Source organism: Acanthopagrus latus, chromosome 14 (genome assembly GCF_904848185.1).
Source record: "Acanthopagrus latus isolate v.2019 chromosome 14, fAcaLat1.1, whole genome shotgun sequence".
Taxonomy (NCBI): Eukaryota; Metazoa; Chordata; class Actinopteri; order Spariformes; family Sparidae; genus Acanthopagrus; species Acanthopagrus latus.
Window position 1 is genome coordinate 2,578,442 of NC_051052.1, and position 23,826 is coordinate 2,602,267.

Consider the following 23,826-nt stretch of genomic DNA (forward strand, 5'->3'; position numbering starts at 1 on the left):
CAGACAACCTTGTATTAAATATAATTGACATTTGGTCTGATACTTGTAAATATCTGAACATCAATCTGTCTTGGACACGTTTTTGTCCTATTTGGGGTAATGCCAGTTTCAAATCAGGGAGCAGTGATGCAGGATTTCCAACACAGGCTGAAAAGGGATTAAGGAAAGTGCAAGATATGTAAAGAAAAGATGATGTATTTATGTCCTTTTCAAAAATATCAACCAAATATAACATGCCAAAAACGCATTTCTTTAAATACCTTAAAATTAGGAATTTTATATCGTCATCTCAACACTATTCATTGGACATCCCTATTACTTCCTCATTAGAGACAACAGTTATAGGACATTGTTATTGCAAAGGTTTAATTTCATCCATGTATGATTTGCTTATATTCGGGTCTAATGAATCTTAAGTTGTTTTAACTTAAGTTGAGACTGTGGATGGAAGATATAGGTGATGAAATATCACTCCAAGACTGGAAAGGGGCATGTATGAAAGCTCAGAAACAAACAATTAACAGCAACCTAAACCTTATTCAGTATAAATGGCTAATGCATACATACATAACCCCAGTCAAATTGCCCAAGTTTAATGATAACATCCCTGATACATGCATTATGTGCAATGAAGCAAGGGGAACGATGTACCACTGTGTATGGGAATGTGTGAAAGTGAAATCCTTCTGGTAAGATATTATCAATATGATTGATCAGATATTAGCAAAGAGGTTACCACTGGACCCCAAGCCTTTTCTTTTCTTTTCTTTTCTATATCTAACTATCCCACCTTTATAAAGTAAAGAATCTAGATTTGTAGATATGTGTATGTGTACTCCACTAGGTGGTGCTATAATGGACGCAATCGTATTTTTGCCTGTAACTTCCACATTTTAAATAACACATTCGCAAACTTTATATCAGCGGTCCTCAATAGGTGGTACCCAGACACTACAAGTGTTGCATATCTTCACATTGGTGTGTCCGAATGACATGAAACTCAATTTACTACTTCCACATGAGCCCCTAAGCCTCTGTGCAAAATTTCAGATGATGACCATAAGGTGGCGCTCAAGTATTTTAAATCCCGACAGTGGTTGCTCGGATTAACATAAAACTTGGTACAATTATGGTCAGTGCCCTCCTGAGGATATCTGATGAAGGACTTACCAATACACCACTAGGTGGCACTCTGATTGTAGTCTAATTTAAGATTTGGCACTGTGCCCACACCATAACACTTATGGAAATGAAATTCATAGGGGTGCTATAGAATGGCCCCTGTATCTCACACACCAAAAATTACCAGCAGGTGGGGCTATTTTCCACGCAAAAGCATTTTTGGCACATCATTCCCACATATTTTTGTATTAATATTTTTCATTTCCAGTTTAACAAATACTATTAGTAGTTATTAGAATCAGAATCAGAATACTTTATTGATCCCCAGGGAGGAATTGTTTTTGTTACAGGTGCTCTGTGCAAAGTAGAAATAGAAATACATTGTGAATGGAAACAGGAGCTAAAGATAAAGATATAAATGTCCCAAATGATCACATTTTGCACTGCCTGAACATACCCCAAAACTCACCAAACCTGGTGAAAAATTCTACAATCTATTGTTGTTCTGAATTTCCACCACTAGGTGGCACTATTATTATGAAATGTGCGTTTTGGCTCATAACTCTCATATACTTTGTCGCACATTCAAATACCTTATAGCCACCTGTTCACTGAGGTCAGATGAATCTCGTGATATAGGCTACAGCCATTTTTGGCAGCGTTTTTTTTCTCGCAAATTCGCAAAATGTCGAAAACCTTCTTTTTTCGAAACCCTCCCAGGCAACTTCACCGATTTGCAAAAAACTTGGCACACAGCATCTGTGGACCCTCCTGACAAAAAGTTATTAAAAGTATTTTGTTAGGCCATACAATACTCAAGTTGTTAAATAACAACTTCCTGCAGATTTCGTTCTAAACAGGAAGTGTTGCATATCTCCACATTGGTGGGGTCTAATGACATGAAACTCCAGTTACTACTTCCCTATAGACCCCTGAGGCCCTGTGCAAAATTTTAGGTGATGACCACAAGGTAGCGCTCTTTAAATTGAAGTAATTTATATCCCCACATCGGTTCATCGGATTAACGAAAAACTTAGTGCATCCGATCCGCCACTAGGTGGCACTCTGGTGGCTGTCTGATTTAACCCTTGAGGCACCTTTAAAATGAATGTACAAGTTTTAACCTTGGGACCCAAAATGGTCCCTCATTAAAGTGTGATAAAAATGTCATATATAATTTTTTTTTTCACTTTCACTGCATCGAATCTTTTCAACAACTTAAGACCTAACCATAAATATGAAGTTTTATTTTTATTTTTTTTGTTTTATTTTTATTTTTATTTTTTTTTATTTTAAAATGTTTTATGCCCTTTTTATCATAAAAACACCAGATTGTTCTCAATGAGAAAAACAGACAATTTGAATATTTCCAAAAATAAGGTTCAGAGTGGAATATTTAGGATGAGGTTATTACAGCCTTGACTAGGTCAATAATTGATAACAAGATTGATTTTGATGCATTATCATTTTTGGAGCAATGAGAGTTTATTCAACAAACCTACAAGATTTAACCTTGGGACCCAAAATGGTCCCTCATCAAAGTGTGATAAAAATGTTATATATAAATATTTTTTTTCACTTTAACCACTTCAAACCTTTTCAGCAACTTCAGACCTAACCATAGACATAAAGTTTTTCATAATTTTTAATGTTTTTGTATGTTTATATGCCCTGTTTGTCATAAAACACCACATTTTCTCAATGAGAAAAACACAAATTATCAATATTTTCCGAAAATAAAGTGCAAAGTCAAATATTTAGGATGAGGTTATTACAGCCTTGACTAGGTCAATACTTGATAACAACACTGATTTTGAGGCATTATCATTTTTGGAGCAATGAGAGTTTATTCAACAAATCTACAAGTTTTAATCTTGGGACCCAAAATGGTCCCTCATTAAAGTGTGATAAAAATGTCATACATATTTTTTTTGTCTGGCCGGGACAGTCTGTCATCGAACTGCACAGCCAGATTCATCTGCAATAATCTCTTCTGGGACATTGTTGCAGCAAAAATTACACGTCCCGTCCCATTGTCCCACAGGCTCTTGTTTGACTTGTGCTGTGACCTGAACATGCCTGCCAATATCAGCAGCCCCAGGTAGGCCTGCTGCTCCTCCTCACTCAAATCTATCCATTCATTTACTGACCTCCTCCCCTGCAGGTTGTGAAGTGCAGAATTAGCTGCAGGATGTCCTCAGTGATAAAAAAGGTCAAATGCAGTCTCAGGGCTGCTGATCCTGGCAAGTGCATAGTACGTCGGCCCTGGGGTCAAGATAGAAAGAACGGCAGAGACTCTTTATGTGTGGGAGACCACAGGAGTTTCCCATTTCTGGATCTCCATGGAGAAGTGTCATCCTCCATTGCCTCTTCCTCCTCCTCTTCTTCCTCTCCCTCCTCCTCCTCCTTCCCTCCACCTCCTCCACCTCTTCATCCTCTTCATCCTCCAAGCTGAAGGACACCTCTGTGCCTGGCAGGAATTCCTCGCCTGATCCCTCTTGGCTTTCAGATGAATCCTCACTGCTGGTAACATCTACCTTGTAACATACTGCTCACTGTCCTCAGAGGAATGCAAGACTGCAGCAAGAGCCTCCTAGTTTCTCTTCATGGCTGCCTGTTGGAGAAATGACCAGCCAGACAAGACTGCAAACTATTCTCACAGACTTCAAACATGCACCTGTGTAAACATGTTGTACCACGCATCCAACAGGAGAAGTGGCTCTCTCCTGATCAAAAAAACCTCAGCTCATTTGGTCTTTGATAATTCAAATTTCACACACACACACACACACACACACACACACACACACACACACACACACACACACACACACTGTTCTATATCACTCCCATGAACCAAGACCATTTTTATGGTGTTCAGTGTTTTTATTGCCATGTATTTTGCAAAGTAAGAGAACCAGGCCTCCATTGAATCTTTATGTGATAAAACTCTGCTGCCCCTGGGGGCTTGAGGGGGGTCATCGGACCTAAAACCTATTTTTCCTGTATTTTGAAGGCAGAGGCTTATATTTATTAGGTATTCATGGGAAACGCATTATGATAAGTCAGGATTACAGTATATCAAAAAAAATGTGGTTATAATGGGAGTCAATGTGTCCAAATCAGGCCCAAGGTGAAAGGATGTAGGTATAGATGCGAATCTCCTATTCTATACATCTTACAATAGAGGAGATCATGAAATTTGAAAGTATTAATAAAAAACAAATCCTGGCTAAGTTTCCTATAATTAGCCTTTAAACAGACCGATATATTGAGAATCAAATAAGTCAAAAAGGCAGAGTGTACACGTTTGGTGCCCCAAGGTGCCTCGAGGGTTAATATTTGGCACTGTGCCCACACCATAACACTTATGGAAATATAATTCATAGAGGGGCTATAGAATGGCCCCTGTAACTCACATACCAAAAATGACCAGCAGGCGGCGCTATTTTCAATGCAAAAGTGTTTTTGGCCCATAACTCCCACATAATATGTTGCACATTGTTAAAGCTTATATCTACGTTTGTCCTGAATTTGAATTGTGTGGTGTAGGCCACGCCCATTTTCAGTGTAATTTTCCATTCGCAAATTCGGGACAAATGACAAACATACTTTTTCAAACTCCTCCTAAGCAATTAGACAGATTTGCACCACAATTAGCATGAACCATCTGTGGACCCTCCTGACAAAAAGTTATCAAAAGAATTTTGATAGTCCATAACACCCAAAATACAAAACAACAATTTCTTGCACTTGAAAACAGACAATCTTGCATATCTTTACAAAATACTGTCCAATTATCACATAAATGTTCATGTTTGTGTGGTATGGTCTGTGTAAAATTTGGTGCAAATCGGCCAATAGGTGGCACTCTGGTCGCAGTCCAAATTATTGTGAAGGGAAAGTCATGTCATGTCATTGTCCATAACCGCTTATCCCTTTCCATGGGGTTGCGGGGTGTTGCTGCTGGAGCCAGTCCGAGGGCAGGGTACTCCCTGGACAAGACGCCAGCTCATCGCAGGGCCCTCACTGATGAGCAATGTGGGGTTCAGTATCTTGCTCAAGGACACGTCGACATTCAGCTCAGCCGGGATTTGAACCAGCGACCTTCCAATCACTAGTCGACCTGCTCTACCCGCTGAGCTACAGCCTATCACTATTCTATCACTCTGCCACCCGCATTTTTCACACTACACAATTTTTTTTTTTTTTTTTAAAAAGCATCAGAGTTCAGCAATGTCTCTTGTGACTCATTATATAAATACTTAGGCGATAACCATTAGGTTTTATTCAAAAATTGCAGGAAGTTGGGAGGCGCTTTCCCATTCATTCTTTGGGGGACATTTTCAGCTTTGGCCCTGTTAATGCTCCAGCATATGTGCAGCCAGAGACACTGTTCATGTTTTTAAGCTCTTTCAGCCCTCTTAATTTTCAGCTTTCATCATGCAGCACATCCCATTAGTTAATCAGTTCTTCTCTGACCAGGCTGGATTCTCTGGATTTTTTTCAAGATCTCCCAAGAGAACCTGTGCTTGATAGAGTGATAGCATACAGACTCACAAGGGCAAGCACAGTAAGGTGGAACTTCCACATCTGTACCTTGAACACTATGTTTTAGCACAAAGGTGACATCATCCAGTATTTTGAAACCATTAGGGGAGTTGGAGCCTATCGCTGTGCAGGAAGCTGGAGGGTTTGTGAGGCTACTGGAGGATGATATTTTCAGCTTCTTCCTGAAACTATTTCATTGCATCGTGCCTCATGTGGACATTCTCTTCAGCCAGCTTCAGAGGAAGACCATGGACTCAGTCTTTGTCTGGGGAATCATGCAGCAGTTCACACAGTTTTTCCGACTTCAGCGTACATTATTCATAACTTTTAGTAGCAGGCCACCAAATTAAAAAGGAACAACTTCCTCAGCGAAAGGTCCTTCCTAAGACGGCAGCATGCCCCGATGCGCGTGGACTGCGAGTGCCTGTTTCTCGCTGCTTGCAGCTTTAATTTCTTTGTGAATTTGCAACACACCTTAAGACCTCACATCAATATCACCTTAAAAACTCCTCAACTGAAATGGACCCTTTAACCCGGTGGTCCCCAACCATGTTTGGTACCTCGTTTGGTACCGGGCCACAGAGAAAGAATAAATACGGTATTTTATTTCCGTTATATTAACGATCATACTTGGAAAATTGTTTTATTTTTAAAAATAGATTATCTTTTAACAACATCCATCTGTTCCTCTCGGTACGCTTGACATGTACCTGTTTCAGTCATGCATGGTTCTCCCTAGACAATGGAATGGTGGCGCAGCACCGCTATACTGCTAGCTCAGCGCCACTATACTAATTTTCAATGTTAGCTGCATTGTAGCGGGTGAGGGTGACGAGCAAGTGTCCGTCCGTCCGAGAATTTTTTATTTTTTTAAAAATAATTATTAGTGTTCTAACCCTGAAGCGGGAAATCCAATGTATTTTAGCAATGGGCAGGGCTTAGAAATGATTTGCCATAACTCACACTCACTTTGCCCTATAATCACAAAACCTGGTGGGTAGGTTGACAATGGGAATCTGCCTACCAAAGCATGTTGAGCTCAACCTATAGGGGGCGCTATAAATGCTACACATGCATATCTCAAAGACCATCAGATGGAATTTCACAAAATTTGGTATGCATGCTCTAGGGGTGAGGATTAACAAACATCTTGGGTGCTATGTTGATAGGTGAAAGTTGAGCTTGAGCTCAAATTCCCGTGAGCTGGGCCAGACACTTGACAATTGGCCCAAGGATTGGAAATGATGTGCATCAACTTTCATTAAAATATGAGCCCAGTAAGCCACATGGTGGCGCTGTAATTAAGGCTTGAAAATGCGTTTTTGGGAAGACCATACCCCTCACACCACAAGTCTGATTGACTTGAAATTTGACACACAAGTCCAGCTCCATGTGCTCTACAAAAAAGCCCATGGACCATATAGCTCTGCCTACTTAAATTATTTGCTTATTAGGTAACAGTAAAATGAATAGAACTTTTGAGAGATTGACTCTTATCGACACCAAATTTGCTATATGCCTTCGGGGGATGAAAAGACAAATTTCTATTATAAATGAGCCAGATTGGTAATAAAACATGGCCGCCACGGACCAATGTATTTTTGCAATGGGCAGGGCTTAGAAATGATTGGCCATAGCTATCACCCCCTTTGACCTATCATCACAAAGCTTGGTGAATAGGTTCACAACTGTACTGGGAATCTGCCTACCAAAGTACCAAAGCATGTTGAGCTCAACCTATAGGGGTGCGATGCTAGATGTGCATATCTCAAAGACCATTGGATGGAATTTCACAAAATTTGGTATGCATGGTCTAGGGGCGAGGATTAACTAACATTTTGAGTGTCATGTTGATAGGTGAAAGTGGGCAAGGCCTATTTGTCATTAACCATGATTGTCTGCGTTTTATTGATTTATGGTGGACCCAGAGACAAAAAACTTGGTATGTTGAGTATAAATGACGTCCAAATGCTGCTCCAAAAATTTTATCCCAGTCCATCAGATGGGGGCGCTATATAGGGTGTGAAATTCGAAAGGCTCTCCCGCCAAGCCATAAGTGCTATTGACTTGAAATTTTTCATACACATCCTCCTGATAGTCCTCTACAAAAAAAACTCTTGCACCACGAAAGCCGCTATTTTTTGCCAATTTTCATAAGGTAAAAACACAACTTTTAAAAAATGGATTCTATCGTCACCAAATCTGCTATATGGCTTCGGGAGATGAAAAGACAAATTTCTACAACAAATGAGCAGATTGGACAGAAAACATGGCCGCCAGGTACCCATGTGTTTTTGCAATGGGCGGGGCTTAGAAATGATTGGCCATAACTCCCACATCCTTTGTCCTATCATCACAAACTTGGTGGGTAGGTTCACAACAGGACTGGGAATCTGCCTACCAAAGCATATTGAGCTCAACCTATGCCATTAGCATGTAGCTGAAAAACCAATTTGGAGAATCTGGAGCTTATCATGGGTATGTGTTGCACAGTTCTTTGAGGAATACGGCAGCCGATGTCATCAACTGCAGGGGGGTGAGGGTTAGGGTGGCCGGTTTGGCCTTGAGAGGTCAGAACCCGCAGATTGATGCTTGCGGCTATATTTTAAAATTGTTTTGTTTTTTTTCTTTCGTTCTCATGTTTAGGGCCTAGTAACCTGGGTTACACCCTCCCTGCTTGAAGGTGTGCACGTCCCATTAAACCAACATGTCTGGTTAGGCATTGCTCTATGAGTTGTGCTTAGAACATTTGTTGATCTATCTTTCAGTAGTACCTCCGAAAAAACTACATTCAACCCTTGGGAAAGTGACTGAGCAATAGATAGCAAGGGGTTTCCTAGCTGAGTGTACTGCAGTATTTCAGGTTGATGTCTGTGTCTCTGGGATTTGAGATGCAATCTCACTTTCCTGAATGGTGGGTGAGTGAGTGGTTTTCCCATCAGGGCTCTCACACTCTGTAGGCTCATGGTCCCCTTTCACTCAACCTTCTTGATTCAATCCACTATCGTGTGAACTCCCACCTGTGTTGCAGCCATTAAATGACAGATCTGAGAAGACAGGTTGACCTTCATCCACAAGCTTGGACTCTCCAGAGGGGATTCATTCCAAACAGAATCACTTTCCAGCATACTTGGGTAAGCAGGTAAGCTTTCACTCCATACACCAGAGGGGACCACTGAATTTGAAACAGACTCTTCTGAATTATCAACAATGGGTTAGACAGCTGCTGCTCAACAGCTGCTCGGTGAGGCAGAGTCTTTCAACTCAGACATTGTTCACAGATCTTGATTTTCTGCTCTACTTCCAAGGACATCTTAGGCCAATAGAATCTGGACCTCACAGGGTTGAGAGTCTGCTCTATGCCTAAATGACCTAAGTCGTCGTGCAGGCTTTTCAAGACAATGGGTCGCAGTTCAACTGGCAGCATCAACTGGTGTTTCATCTGTGTTTGTTCATTTCGTAGTTGGTACAGTACTCCATTCTTTAGCTCCAATCTCATCCATTCTCAAAGCCACAAACCTAAAGCAGGAAGCTCCCGTCTTAATGAAGGGTAAGGCATATCAAGCTTTTAGAATGAGGTTGGCTCTCTGTTTTTTAATTCTACTTCAGATGAATGAGGAACCACTGGGAGTTTGTGATCATCATCTTCTTTGTAGAGCATTAGGGTGGATGGAGAGAGATTCTACAAGGGTGACTGAAGGACATGGACAGGTAGGACACTGATGAGCTGGACCACTGTACCTCATGTCTTTCACAGATAGCTTTTATTGCCTCGGGAAAGATGACTTCTTGTGTCTCCTGACCTTTGAAGTGATTTAGAATGAATTGCTTGATCATTTCACTTTTCTTACTTGACACTGTGTCATTTGTGAGCTCTCCATGGGGTCGAAGTGAAAGTCTATCTGCATCCTAATTTTGAGTTCCTGCTGTGTATTGGATCTTGAATGAGTATGCTGATAGACCTGACAGCCACCGATAACTGGTAGCGTCCAACTTGGCACAGGTCAGGATAAAGGTCAGCAGATTACTGTCTGTGAGGACAGTGAAGTCAGTTTCGTAAAGGTAGTCACTAAACTTGATGGTAACAGCCCATTTTAGTGCCAGGTATTCAAGTTTGTGAGCGGAATAGTTAGCCTTTCTCTTTGTCAATCCCCTGCTTGCAAAGGAGATAGCCCTCATCTGTCCATCTTGCTGTTGATACAGTATCTCACCAAGCCCTGTTGTGCTGGTGTCAGTGTGTAAGGTGTACAGGAGTTTGTGGTTTGCAAATCCCAACACAGGTGCTGGAGTAAGTTCACTGATGATCTCATCGAATGCTCTATGACACTCTGGAGTCCATCTGGTGGAAATAATGGTTAGTCTTCTCTTTGACTTTACTGCTGTGTTTCCTGAGGGGAGGGTACCCTGCAGTGAGATTGTTCAGAGGTTTGATGATCTTGGAATTGTCTTGCACAAAGCGTTGATAATACCCGGAAAAACCCAGGAAAGACCACAGTTCTTAAGGTTCTTTGGTACGAGCCAGGTCTTGTGCCTCAATTTTCTCTGGGTCTGTCTCCACTCAAGATATCTCACAGATGTCTGCAGAAACTTGCATTTTTCTTTAGATAGTTTAAGTTCATACTCCTTCAGTCAGTTCAGCACCTGCAGCAGTTTAGATTCATGTTCCTCCAGGGTATCTGAAAAGACTATGAGGTCATCAGTGAATGCTGGTGCTACTTTGCAGTTCAGATCTCCAATACATCTCTTCATAAGTCTTTGAAAAGTACTTGGTGCATTAGTGATTCCTTGTGGCATTCTATCAAATTCTATCTTCTATCTATCTTAGAAGGCACACAATTGCAGTCTTTTGCTTTTCAGGTTCCTCCACCTCGATCTGGTAGTAGCCCGACTTTAAGTCCAGGACTGAGAACCATTTTGAGCCAGTCAAGGAAAACACTTCCTCCAAGTTTGGCAGTGCATAGGCATCTTTATAGTTTGGGAGTTTAGTTTTTGGAAGTCGATGCACAATCACATTGAACCAGCTTTCTTGCGAACCACAACTATGGGGGAGGCAAATGGAGATTCTGACTCCCAGATGACACCAGAATCCAGAGGCTCTTGCAGGTGCTTTTTGACTTCATCTACATCTTGGGGATGGATGGGTCTAGCTCGGTGTTTGAAGGGGGTGTCATCACTAAGCTTGATGTGATGCTTCACTCTCTCACTGTGGCCATAATCCAAAATGTGTTGGGTGAAAACCTCCGGCATGGATTTTAGTAATTTTGTGACTCTGTCCTTCCATTCAGGTGACATCGGGGAATCACCAAAGTCGAAACTTCAGTTCAGTCTGAGGGGTATTTGAGGCTGGAACTTTATCTTTTCCTGTCAGGTGCTGAACTGCATGAAGCTCAGCCAGCATTGTTCTTGGGGGGGGGGGGGGGGGGGTGTCATGATGTCATTTGCTGTTACATTTCTTAACAGACCTGGTAGGCTATGAGGGTGTTTTACAGGTAAGGTGCACAGGGAGCTAGAAGGAGAAGACGATGAGGGTGCCTCGACAGCAACCTATTTCTCATTTTGAGCACCAATTACATGGATGAGACCTTCAAGGACAATGGTGCTGCCCGCTGGCACAACTTCGGGTGCAGTACCGGTGACCCTCAACCATCCGAGGGCACCAGCATCCACCTGACATCGGCGCACTTCAAGGACCTTCAAAATTACTCTGTAACCAGGGCGAAGTGACTCAGGGGGACATCCACTGGTAGTTGGAGTAAAAGACATCTAGTACATTGTTGTCAATGAGTATTTGAGGCATATTATCCACATCAGGAACCACTGCTTCAGAACCAACGCTAAAGTGGGTACTTCAGCCTTCATGTCAAAGAACTCCTTGTTAAAAGGTCAGTTTCAATTCCACATATCCTGATTGTCCATTGGCTCCCTTGACTTCCAAATCTGCATCCAAGAGGCTATCTAGAGACCTCAGATCATGGTGCGATAAATGACTCTCTTAGAATGACTGAAAAATGGTGGTCACTTGGGATCCCGTGTCTAGTAGACAGCTAAAGTCATGATCTCCAATAGTAACTTGAGCAGTGCATTTGGTCCCTATCAAATTTGGAGGAAGTCTTTGAGGTGATTTCTGACATGGGAACTCTTTCTGGTCCCCCCTTTAGTTATTTTAAGGCCCTTGTGTCACTTTGCAGTCCCTGGTTGCCCTGCTACAGAGACTGCTAGTAGTTTAACTGCTGGGTTGTTGGGCTGTTATTCTGATGCTCCCAGTGCTGCTGTTTTCTTTAAGCAGCTGTCTCTTTTCTTTGACCAAAAGAGGATTTGGTTCTCTCTCACAATTGGCTGCAAGGTGTCTGTCTTCTCCGCAGCGGAAACAGTACCAACGATGAGAACTTCTTTAAACCTTGACAGTCCAACAGCTGGAGGTACACTACTGGCAAGGACTGGGAGCTGACATGTTTGATGACATCATTAGCTGGGGGCAACAAACTGTGTTTGCTATATTTGAAGAATGGGGTGCTCTCGAATGGACAGCAAAGGTTCTTGGTGCTGTTTTTTTGATTTAGCAGACGTGCCTCAAAGCATAAACAGGGGTTGATACTGCATGAGTATCTTTGGTAGATCTTGGCTTAGAATATCTCAGTGGAGGAGATGGTGGAAACACCATCAACAAGCTACTGACTTTTTCAGGTGAAACAGGGCTAAGCAGAGAGGTTTATTAATATTAATAATAATAATAATAATAATAATAATAATAATAATAATAATAATAATAATAACAACAATCATTTAATTTTATAGTGCCTTTCAGGCTTTCAAGGACACTTAACAAAGTGGAACAAACAAAACAAAGAATAAATGGATAAACAAAAAAAATACATATAAGATAAATAAATAGAAAAGTTGATTGATGTGGCTGGATCTAGAGCTGATAGGCCTTATTAAAAAGCTGGGTTTTAAGTCTCTTTTGAAAGTCTCAAGAGAAGTCAATTTGCGGATTTCAGCCGGGAGAGTGTTCCAAAAAGTGGGGGTTGTCACACAGAAGGCTCCGTCACAGAGGGTTTGTAGTTTGGTGTGAGGGATGGAGAGCTGGTGTGTGCCTGATGAGCGCAGTGTCCAGGACTGGATATAGGGATGGAGGAGGTTAGACAGATATTGGGGGGCCAGGGAATTAAGAGATTTATAGGTCAGGAGGACAATTTTGTAAGTGATGCGTGATTTAACCAGGAGCCAGTGAAGGCAGATGAGAGTGGGGCTGATGTGTTGCCAGGGCTTGGTGCAGGTGAGGACCTGGGCAACAGAGTTCTGCACAAACTGGAGCCTGTCCAGGATTTTGGAAGGGAGTCCAGACAGGACTCCATTACAGTAGTACAGGAGAGAGGTGATGAAGGCATGGATGAGGGTCTCAGCCACAGGTTCGGAGAGTGAGGGACGGAGTCTGGAGATGTTTTTGAGATGGTAAAAAGCTGCTTTAGTGATGGATTTTATGTGTGATTGGAAAGACAGCGTGGAATCAAGGATGACACCCAGGTTGTGGACTTCCATGGATGGGGAAATAGTGCAGCCGTTCACATCCACGAGGAGCTCTCCAACCTTCTGGAGCAGCGCCTTGGAGGTCACAACCATGAGCTCTGTTTTATTGGTGTGTAGTGTGAGTAGATTTGATGTCATCCAGTGTTTGATATCATGCAGGCAGCTGATGAGCGACTGTGGGGGTAGCTGGGCGGATGGTTTGGTGCAGAGATACAACTGAGTATCATCAGCATAAGAATGGAAGTTGAGACCATGTTTGCGAATTATCTGACCATGGGGGAGCATGTAGATGGAGAAGAGGAGGGGTCCAAGCACAGAGCCTTGAGGCACGACCTGGTTGACTGGAGCTGAGGTGGAACTGGAGTCTCCAATGGTGACAAACTGTTTCCTGTTTGTTAAATAGGGCTGGAACTAAGAGAGTGCTGTACTGATGAGACCAAGGTAGTCAGATAGGTAAGGAAGGAGAATGGTGTGGGAGATTGTGTCAAAGGCTGTAGAGAGGTCCAGAAGGATCAGAATACTGATGTGGCCAGAATCTGCAGCAATGAGGAGGTCGTTGGTGGTCTTAATGAGAGCAGTTACTGTGCTATGGTGTACCCTGAAGCCAGACTGAAGGGGTTAATAGAGCTCATGGTAGGACATGTGCTGCTTGAGTTGAGTGACGACTGCTCTGTCCAGGATCTTGCTTAGGAAAGGAAGGTTGGAGATTGGCCAATAGTTATGTAAGTCAACTGGGTCCAGACCTGGCTTCTTGAGGTTGGGGGTCACTGAAGCTATTTTGAAGGTGGACGGCACTATGCCATATTGTAGGGATGAGTTGATAATGTCCATCATGAGGGGGCACAGGACAGGTAGGGAAGACTTCAACAGAGTTGTTGGCATATGGTCCAGTGAGCAGGTGGAGGCTTTTGCCTGGGAAACCAACTTGACTACAAAAATAGTCCACAGGAGAGAAGGAGGAGAGAGAGCACTGGGGCAGGTGAACAGTGGGAGGATCAGTTGACCCTGTCAGAGGTGCATATGGTGAGGTGGTGGCAGATGCCAGGAGTTGCTGGTGAATGGTAGCCACCTTTTCCTGGAGGAAGTCTAGGAACTTGAAGCAAAGATCAGGAGCACCAGAAAGCTGGGGGACATTGAGAGGGCTAAGGAGCCGTTTAATGGTGGAGAATAACATTATGGGGTTATTTTGCTAGGCTCCAATGACGGTGGTGTTAGGGTTAGGGTTTTTTATAAGACCTAATGTGGTCTTTGTAGGCCTCATGATGGACAGTGAGGCCAGATCTTTTATAGAGCCTCTCCAGGTGGCTCCAGGTTTTAAGAGGGGCAAGGGAGTCAAGACCCCAGGAGACAGCAGCATTATAGGCCACCAGCCCATCCAGTGAGGTGTCGAGGGGATCAGAGGCCAGGTGGGTTTCCAGGATATTGGTCAGGGCCAGAGTGTTCACTGTCTTGATGTTCCTGTATGTGATGTTTTGACTTGTGCTGCTTGGGCACATGGATAGGAACAGTGAAGAGGACAGCATAGTGGTCAGAAACAGCGAGGTCCATGCATTGTAGATGGGAGGGTCCAGATCCAGTGTGTGGCCTTTGGCACGGTTGGGGCCTTTTACATGCTGTGTGATGCTGAAGCAATCCAGGAGTGACAGGAATTCAGAGGCAAAGGGGCAGCTGGTGGAGTCCAGATGGATGCTGAAATAACCAAGCAGGAGTGCAGATGTAGACATAGAGCAGATGGAGGTGAGGTGGCTCAGACAGGAAAGTGGAGGAGGCTTTTGGGGGGCAGTAGATGAGGACAATCTGTAGCTGTGTATGCCCAGCCAGGGAGAAGGCTGCACACTCAAATGAGGTGACCTTCAGCACTGGAAGTTGTTTAACCAGGATGTCAGCTCAATGTATGACTGCCAGCCCACCACCACAGCCCTTAAAGTGGGGCTTGTGGATGTAAACATAGCCTGTGCGAGTGGCTTGATTCAGAGTTTAGAAATCCTGTTGATGCTGCCATGTCTCAGTTAGGCAAAGAAAGTCAATTTTCCTGTCTGTGATGATGTCATGGATGAGTAGTCCTTTGTTGTTTAGTGAATGTGGATTTAGCAGCATGAAAGCCGTAGTGTTGTTCACAGATGCTGATGCAGGGGATGTGGAGGAAACAGCACCATTCACAAAAGCCAAGGGTCTCAGATAGCTCAGTGTGCGCACCTGTGGTTGGTTTAGATGACGTTGAGCCGGTGCGATGGAGCGCCTGTCAGTCAGCATGGAGGGATTGCAGCATCACCTTCAGTGCTGCAGGGAATACCATTGTCCATAATAAACTTGCACATCTACTTGTGCATATCCTTGCTGAAAAAAAACAGCAGAGACCAGCATGATTTCTGTCACCAGCAACCCACTCACCAGCACAGTAAGTTCTCTGCCCAGCTGTGCCTGAATCCTGTTCAATCAGCATCTTGATTTGCCACACCTGTCAGGTGGACGGCTTATCTTATTGGATTTTAACAAATGTGTGCTGAAACAAGTATTTATTTTGTGTACATACAAAAGAAAAACTTTATAAAATTGTTCACTTCAACTTCTGAGAGAAACAAGAGCAACAAACTAACTATTGCATTTATATTTTTGTATATTTAGTGCAGTATTTACACTTTGTTTCAGGTGCCGTAAAATGGCCCCAAAATCTTGCAGGTGCCGTAAAATGGCCCCAAAATCTTGCAGGTTTGAAGCTTGTGTTCAACAAACTTGGTGTACTGTGACAACCTCACTGACTCTGTGGCCTTTACTGGATTTTCAGACAACTTCAATCCTCCTCATACTCTGCAATAGGAAATAAGTTGTTGACACATCCCATGCTGGGATGCTGGTCACCAGCATACCAGCACCAGCATGGGATGCTGGTGAAGAGCATACCAGCACAAGCATGGGATGCTGATGACCAGCATACCAGCGCCAAAACACAACATACGCTGGTCACCAGCTGTGCTGGTCTATGCTGATTTTTCCAGCAGAGATAGCATTTGGCGACAAAGGAGGCCAAGAGATTTAATCCTAGCAATGGAGTTTGGGGTGAGGTTACAGCAAAGGTCCAGGGGCTCCAGTGCTGAGTATTTAAAGACCCCATCAGCAGCAGCGTAGCAGCAACCAACCAACATCGTCGTAAGTCAGGGGAGACCACAGTAGCAGAGGAGAGTGATACAGGAGCCAGATGGTGAGCAATCCTGAGGTTGTAGCGGATAGAGGACCAGCGGTGTATGCCAGTTTGGAATTAAGTGTTGCCAATGGCTGATCAACGGGGCTAACAGCTGGGCTAACAGCTGACCAGTGGGGCCAACAGCTGACCAGTGGGGCCAACAGCTGATCGGCAGAGAAAGGTGAGTCCACCAGAGCCAACTGTTCAGGTGTGCAGCCTTCAAAGTTTGTAGCGCAGCCCTAGAGCTTGAAAAGACAGTTTGGCTTTCATAATTTCAGCAGAAAAAGTAGTTTTTGTTGTGGATAGTGAAGCGGCGATATTCATGCCAGCGTCCTCTCGCATCTGGTTGCCATGGAAGTTTCCACTGCTTGAGCTGGGGCTTTCACTTCACTTCTTAACTCAGAGCCTGCTAGTGGGCTGTTGTTGAGGCTTGGAATCAGCAGGCATTGTTTTCTTCACCAAACTGATCTTCAATTGCTCCTCCTGGAGCACATCCTGAAATGACTTTCCACTCTTGTCAGCAATTGCTTGCAGTTCTTCTAAGTATCCCTTGGTGGCGCTACTACTGGCTGTGAGACTGTAATCACCATCCAAGGCATGCACCTGAAAAGTGACATCTGTGTTCACTGTGCTTCTGTACTCTAGTGGTTATTTTTATTTTTCTCCGGCTAAAAGTGGTGCTGCAGGCTCAACTGTGCAAGGGAGGGCAATGCAATTTGGAGGGTTGGTCCAGACTCCTGCAAATATCTGACACAAAAAACTTCATTTATCTGCCTGCAGACTATAACCTAGGCCAATGCGTTTTTCCCTGTAACTCCAACACCGTATGTCACACATTCAAAAACCTTGTATCCCCAGATTCCCTGAATGGAGCTGAATCACAATTGCAATGGCCACGCCCACTTCCGCCTAGACAGTTTTTTCGCTAAATTGCAAAAACTGGAAAACCTACTTTTTCAAACTCCTCCTTGGGATTTTGTCCCATCTACGTGAAATGTGGCACGTATGCTCTACAGCTGGACCTGATCTAAAGCTATCAAAAGAATTTTGCTATCTCAAAAAAATGTGCAAATTATTAACAAACAAATTTCTGTAGCTAGCTATGATATTAACACCAAATCACTGTTCCTTGGTTGCTATGAACTGAATTTTGGCCACTAGGGGGTGCTAAAAAGTTTATCTCTTGACCGGCTACACCGAATTTTACCAAATTTGGTCGATATGATGTAGGGCCAATCCTGAAGCCATATATTGAAGGTGGTCATGACTGGTCAATGTGGGCGTGGCTTATTACTAGATAAACAACAAACATTAATTTCAGCCAAACTGTTGACTGCTTTGACATTTACAGTATATGGTACAGACAGAATAGGAAACAGCTCTTCCATACCAAAATTGCAGAGTACTCCACTAGGTCGCACTATAATGGATGCAATCGCGTTTTTGCCTGTAATTTCCACATTTTAAATAACACTTTTGCAAACTTTATATCAATATGTTCCCTGAATAGAGCTGGGTTTTGTGACATAGGACACGCCCACTTCTGCTGCACATTTCATTTGCTAAATTGCCACATATACAAAACCTACTTTTTTGAACTCCTCCTTGGGATTTTGTCCCAGCTGCGTGAAACTTGGCACGTACACTCTTCAGCTCAACCTGATCTAAAGTTATCCAAAGAATTTTGCTCAGTCAAAAAATGTGCAAATTATGAACAAACACATTTCTGTAGCTAGCTATAAAAATGTAAACTGTTTGATATCTTGGTCAAACTAAATGCTATTGACACCAAATGTCTGTTCCTTGGTTGCCATGACACTGAGAAAGGATGAGCCAAATTTGGCGAATTTTGGCCACTAGGGGGCACTAAAAAGATGGGAAGTTTATATCTCTTGAACGGCTACACCGATTTTTACGTGATTTGGTCGGTATGATGTAGGGCCAATCCTGAGGCCATATCTTGAAGTTGGTCATTACTGGTCAATGTGGGCGTGGCTTAGTACAACAAATCCAAATCGGAGCAGCTCCGCCCTGTGAACTGTCATGTATCATCACAGTAACAGCATTACATACATTGGCAGCTGTAAACATTAGTAAAAACATTATAATAATCCATCCTGTGGTTTGGTGCTGACCTGTATACTGAACGTATAAGGAGTAGTTAACTTTTTATGTGGCGAGCTTGATGGGAAGCAGTGTCACGAGACAGAATTTTAACTTCAACACATAGCCCATGCCATTTACACAGCAATGATTCAGGGCAGCAGGTTCTTTTTCATCTCATATTCACAAAACTTTGATGAGGCCCTATCATACTCGGCCATGGTGGCACACTGCAAAATCTATGTCTATGCCAACAATACCCAGAAGATCTACAAAAAGCAACTAAACAAAACATATCCGAACAACAACAGTCTCATGAGCACTTGAGAATTCACCCCCATAAGTCTTTGCGCTATCAGCGCTCACCGTCCGCAATCGGTACCCCTCCAGTCACTACATTCATAATCATCAGAGAACGTTCCAGACGATGAGAGGCACTTTGTAGAAGGAGCTTTATAAAGTTCACTCCATTGACTTCTGTTAGTTCACAAGGCGGAGTTGCCTCCTCCAATATGATGGTGCCTTCAATGTATGTCTATGGTAAATCCTGTTGCAGCCTTGAATAAAATAGAAAAATAAAAAATAAAAATTCAGAGGGAAAAAAAAAATCGTCCTGCCAGCCTTGAATTGACTCCATGCGCCACCTGTTGTTGTGGTGTGCGAATTACAGAACATTTGTTAGAAAGTTTACTGGCAGTTGTTTGTGGCTCTGAAGCCATTTGTTTGTGGATCAGCAAGGTGGAAGTAGTGTCAAAAGTCATGTGACATTTTTTCGTATTTGTAGAATTGTTTCTTGTACTTGAAAGATTTTAGTTTGTACTTGAAGGATATTTTTTTGTACTTGAAAGATTTTAGCTTGTATTTGAAGGATATTTTTTTGTACTTGAAGAAATATGTTTCTTTGTATGAGTAAAACATGCTGTATTTGTTTCTGAAGCATGATGTATTTTTTTGACAGGTACATTTCTTATTTGCAAAACAAAATGCATTACTTTGTGAATGATGTTTTTTTATTTGCAAACCCGAATGAGTTTGTTTGTGAATCCTCCAGCATGAGTAAAACACGTTTTGTTTGTGTGTGAGGTTTTGGCATGAATCTAACTCCATAGGTAAACTTAATGTATTACAAGTGAATAAATCGAATTCTCTCAAAATATTTGCTCTCTGACGTCATCACATAGCATATATTACGGGGTATGACGACGTTAAGAAAAAGCATGAAATGCAGCATTCTTAATTTTCCTCATGCATGAGATTTGCGACCACCTGAATCACCAGTGCGTGTACTGAGCACCACAACAAACAATCATTTAAGTGAAATCAAATCGATATGCAGCCTATTCACTTGCATCGACATACATTTGTATAGACGTCTAATGATTCTTACAGTAATGTCAGTAAAGTTAGCACCCTGTCGCCTTTCTGATTTCCAATGTGTTCTTGCCTACAGAGAAAAGAAACATAATCGACCATATTGCGACTTCGCCTCTATGTAACTGACACCGGAAATCGCCGTATGTCACGGTTTACTTAAAGTTATTCCACAGAATACAAAAAGAGTCATATACATACCGGCGAGAAGTAGCAGAAGAAACGCGACGTGTACAGTTAAGTGTATATGCCTAGTAACAGTATACCGTGAGGAATACAGTACGCTCCGTCAACCAGCACACTGTAGTCCAACGGGTGTGTAACTGGTAAGTGTAAAATGGCAGGGGACCTGCACATGTCCAGTTATGGCCAGGACCCCACTCAGTTTCCATTTCGCAAATAGATGCCTCGTCAAAGCATGACGCTGCCGTAATGCAATGCATTACAGCCCATACTCATTCCTAGTCAACGTTTTCTCCAACATAATAGGAACATAATAAAACAACTAAAACAACAGTGAAATAGACCACAGGTTTTAGCGATAAAGCTAACGAAGCAAAATGAAATGGCAGGGTACATAAGTATTAAAAGGTTTAAAATAAAAGTCTGCTTATCTTAAATTATTTCATTGTAGCAGAAAGATGCGCTGAAGAGTATTAAAAAACCTTCTGGATTTGTTCACAATTTAATGGTTATATATTTTGTCTATATTCATATAAATATTAATTTAATGTTTTATTAATTTAATATTAATATTACACACTTATCCTTGATGGACAGGTATGTTGGACGCTGTATTACCACCTTTTACCACCTATTATTTAAAAATAATGACAAATACGTTATGAATTTCAATGAAAAAACAAACAAACTTAAAGATTATCAACATACATGAACATCTAAAACACAGAAAAGACCCATGGGGCACCCATGTGCCTTGTAAGCAAATGAGAGAAAAGCACAACAAGCACAATTTAAAAACCCCTAATAAACCTTTAATTTTAGCTTTTTATACAATTGACAAATTACATTAAAACATCTGTATCTTTTTGAACGTCTGTAGTATTGTACACCTCCCCTCTCCGGCTAGCAGGTTAGGGATACTGGTAACTCCAAACATACAACCCAATGGAAATAATGCTGCATATAGTAGTACATATTACAGTTATATCAATATACAGTGTTTACATAAAATACATCAGAGGAAAAAGAATGCATCCGTGCAGATGAATTCAAAGGTGAAGCACAAGCCTGGAAAAGTGCTGTCACGTCAAACCAACGTTTAAATGCAGCCTCATTACCAGAAGGGTGGCCTGAGACACTGCAGGTTCACCAATCTGTTGGAGCCATACAAAAATAGATTACAGTGATATAGTGTCAATTGGCTTATTTCTGAAAGTGATCACTGTATTTTGCTGTTTTAATCATCCTGACAACTGTGTGGAGGTGAATGAAAGATTACTGAATGGATGGCTTGATGAAACAAATGTTTTGATGCACGTAACAGGTCAGTTGACTTTGAAATCGCACACCTTGGCTGATTTAAAAAAATAAAAATAAATAGAGAGAAGCATTTGGTTCAATATATAAAAGAAACTGCTACAAAACACCAAATTTGATGATGTCAAAGCTACCAAAACTACATCTATAGCAAGCCCTACTCATCCTTTACATGGTTTCAACATTTCTTAAATTCAGGACATTCTCCAGTAATGCAGTGCCAGTCTTAAAAAAAAAAAAAATAATAATAATATTTAAGGCACAGTTAAGTTGTCTGCTGCAGCAGATTTAGAAAATGTGAGATGTGCATTATTTGTACAATTAAACACTGCAAGTAATGAATCCAACTCTAAATTTACTGCATCAAATTTTTTTTCTGGCAACTCCTAGATTTTGTTTTGCATTTTCTGAATACACAGGTGTTCCAAAAAGACACAAACAGCAATCCCTAAATACAATACAGCCCCCTTAACGGGTTTGGAATAGTTGTAGCTGAGTATAACAAACTGTCAATTTATGATAAAAAAGTGGATGCATCATTCCAAGGGGCTTATATGATCAAATACCAGAACTTACACAGTCAGATTTCATCAGGGCAGGAAAAATGTGTCTCACCCAAATGAGATGAGCACAGATTATAAATAACATGGGACGTCCTGAAGTCTGTGTGCTCCCCTGGTCTGTTGATCACATATGCAGAGATGACAATACATACCACTTTTTCATAAAAGGTTTGAGAACAATTCAATGAGAAGGATGCACCAACAGTGAAAATGACCCAAGTTGAAAGATGTAAGTAATAAAAAAAAAATAGGTATCATACTGGGAATATATTGTGTTATATCTGGAAAAGCATCAGGTGACTCTTCGAGTTACACTCTGATTCTTTTGTATCGCTAAAAAGTTACTGCTGTCTGGGAGTACTGCTGGAAGCTATAACAAAATCAAGGACAGAGGGAAAGAAAAGGCCTTACATGGAATACATGGAACAAACAATTAACAGAAATTGTGTCAACATCCTGTTGTCCTGTTTGATCAGGTCAATGAGAGGGAAACACTCCTGAAGAGGATGCGACCACACAGATCTCTGGGAGTGGTTCCTTCTGTTACAGAAGTATTCTGCAAATGAGCAGCAACAAAGATTTGAGCTCATGGTTTGCTTTTAATAAAGAGGATTTAATAAAGCTTGTGCCACCATTCACATGTATTTACAGCACACCCTCCACAAGTTGTTCATGTCTTCCTCACTTGACTAAATAATGAGAATAATAATAACAAGGAGCAACATCTAACATCTTCAGAAAATTAACACCCACATTTTGTTGAATTGAAAGTATACTCTGATACATGCAGCAATTTTCATTTAGTGACCAAATAAATTCCATCATGGCAACAGTTAGATTGTGGAAGAGGAGGAGGAAGGGTTAGAGTCTCTGCACACATCTTAAATATTCAAGAAAGAAATGATGCTTCCTAGTTAAATCAATGACATTTCTAATACAAAAATTATAGAAAACAAACACTGCACTGCTGAACAGTTTCTCTTGAAAAGATCCTGTGTTAAAAGAAGAAAAACAAAAGTAAAAAGCTCTCCTGTGACGCTGATCATGCTTGGAGGGCACAGGGGAGAATGCTAAATCCACTGCTGATGCTGATCTTATGAGAAGCCTGAACAGTTGGCTGAGCCACGTTGCTGCAGGCGGGGCGTAGTTCTCACTGTGCTTGTGGTGTTCAGGTGGAGGCTGGAGGCCTTCAGAGGCATGTTGCAGCCCAGGGCCTGTGGGAAGCGCTGATGGTACCGGTCCAAACGCAGATACTTCACAGTCACTAGCTTACCTGTCAGATAAAAACCTGTCATTGCTCTTCAGTTTATAGAGCATATCACATTGGTTTACAGTTTCTCCAGAGGCAAAAAACTCATCCCACTCATCTTATGAGTGAATAAAAAACTGTAGGCAGGATGCATATGGTGTCAATATCAGTCAATAATTACCAGGTGGAGTATTACATAATAACGTAAATAAATAGGATCATAAAATAACAATTTTCAGTGTGGCAGTTGATGGCTTTCAATCGCTTAGGATGGAAAATGCCGCAGTATATTTTATTCTACAATAAGAGTCACTGTGGTCATGTTATTGAGTTTTTATCTTTCATTTGGGTTATGAGTTGGCAAGTTTGCCTTTCAATACTAGCAACTGAGGGTAGTGTAAACTTTGTTTTAAGTATGGCGAACTGAGATCAAGGAGGCAATAAGACAGCACAGACATCAAGAATAAATGCAACTAGGTTATTTTATAATTGAAAATGTTACATTCAAGTAAGTTAACACTGTTTGACAATATAAGACTGTGATGATGAAAGTTAACTTCTAGCTAACAATCAGAGGATGTAAGTGGCCACGTAGTGGGTGACAAGGGGAACACATTAAATAATAGCTTGTTTGTCACAAGAGATTTATGCCCCCCAGT

At 41.8% G+C, this 23,826-nt stretch overlaps 2 protein-coding genes across 3 annotated transcripts in view; both read right to left on the reverse strand.

Moving 5' to 3' along the window:
- The window catches only part of msrb3 (methionine sulfoxide reductase B3), a 36,214-nt gene extending 15,994 nt beyond the window's left edge, over nt 1-20,220 (reverse strand). Inside the window, exon 1 of one of the 2 annotated variants that reach the window (XM_037121629.1) lies at nt 20,057-20,220. The gene's annotated coding sequence lies outside the window, so the exon portion shown is untranslated. The remainder of the gene's footprint in view (nt 1-20,056) is intronic. The other variant, XM_037121631.1, reaches the window with a different exon arrangement.
- A 609-nt stretch (nt 20,221-20,829) lies between these two features.
- lemd3 (LEM domain containing 3) overlaps nt 20,830-23,826 on the reverse strand; it is a 37,305-nt gene continuing 34,308 nt past the window's right edge. The window contains exon 13 of the mRNA XM_037121001.1: nt 20,830-23,191. Coding sequence (XP_036976896.1) covers nt 23,013-23,191 — 179 coding nt within the window. The 3' untranslated portion in view covers nt 20,830-23,012. The remainder of the gene's footprint in view (nt 23,192-23,826) is intronic.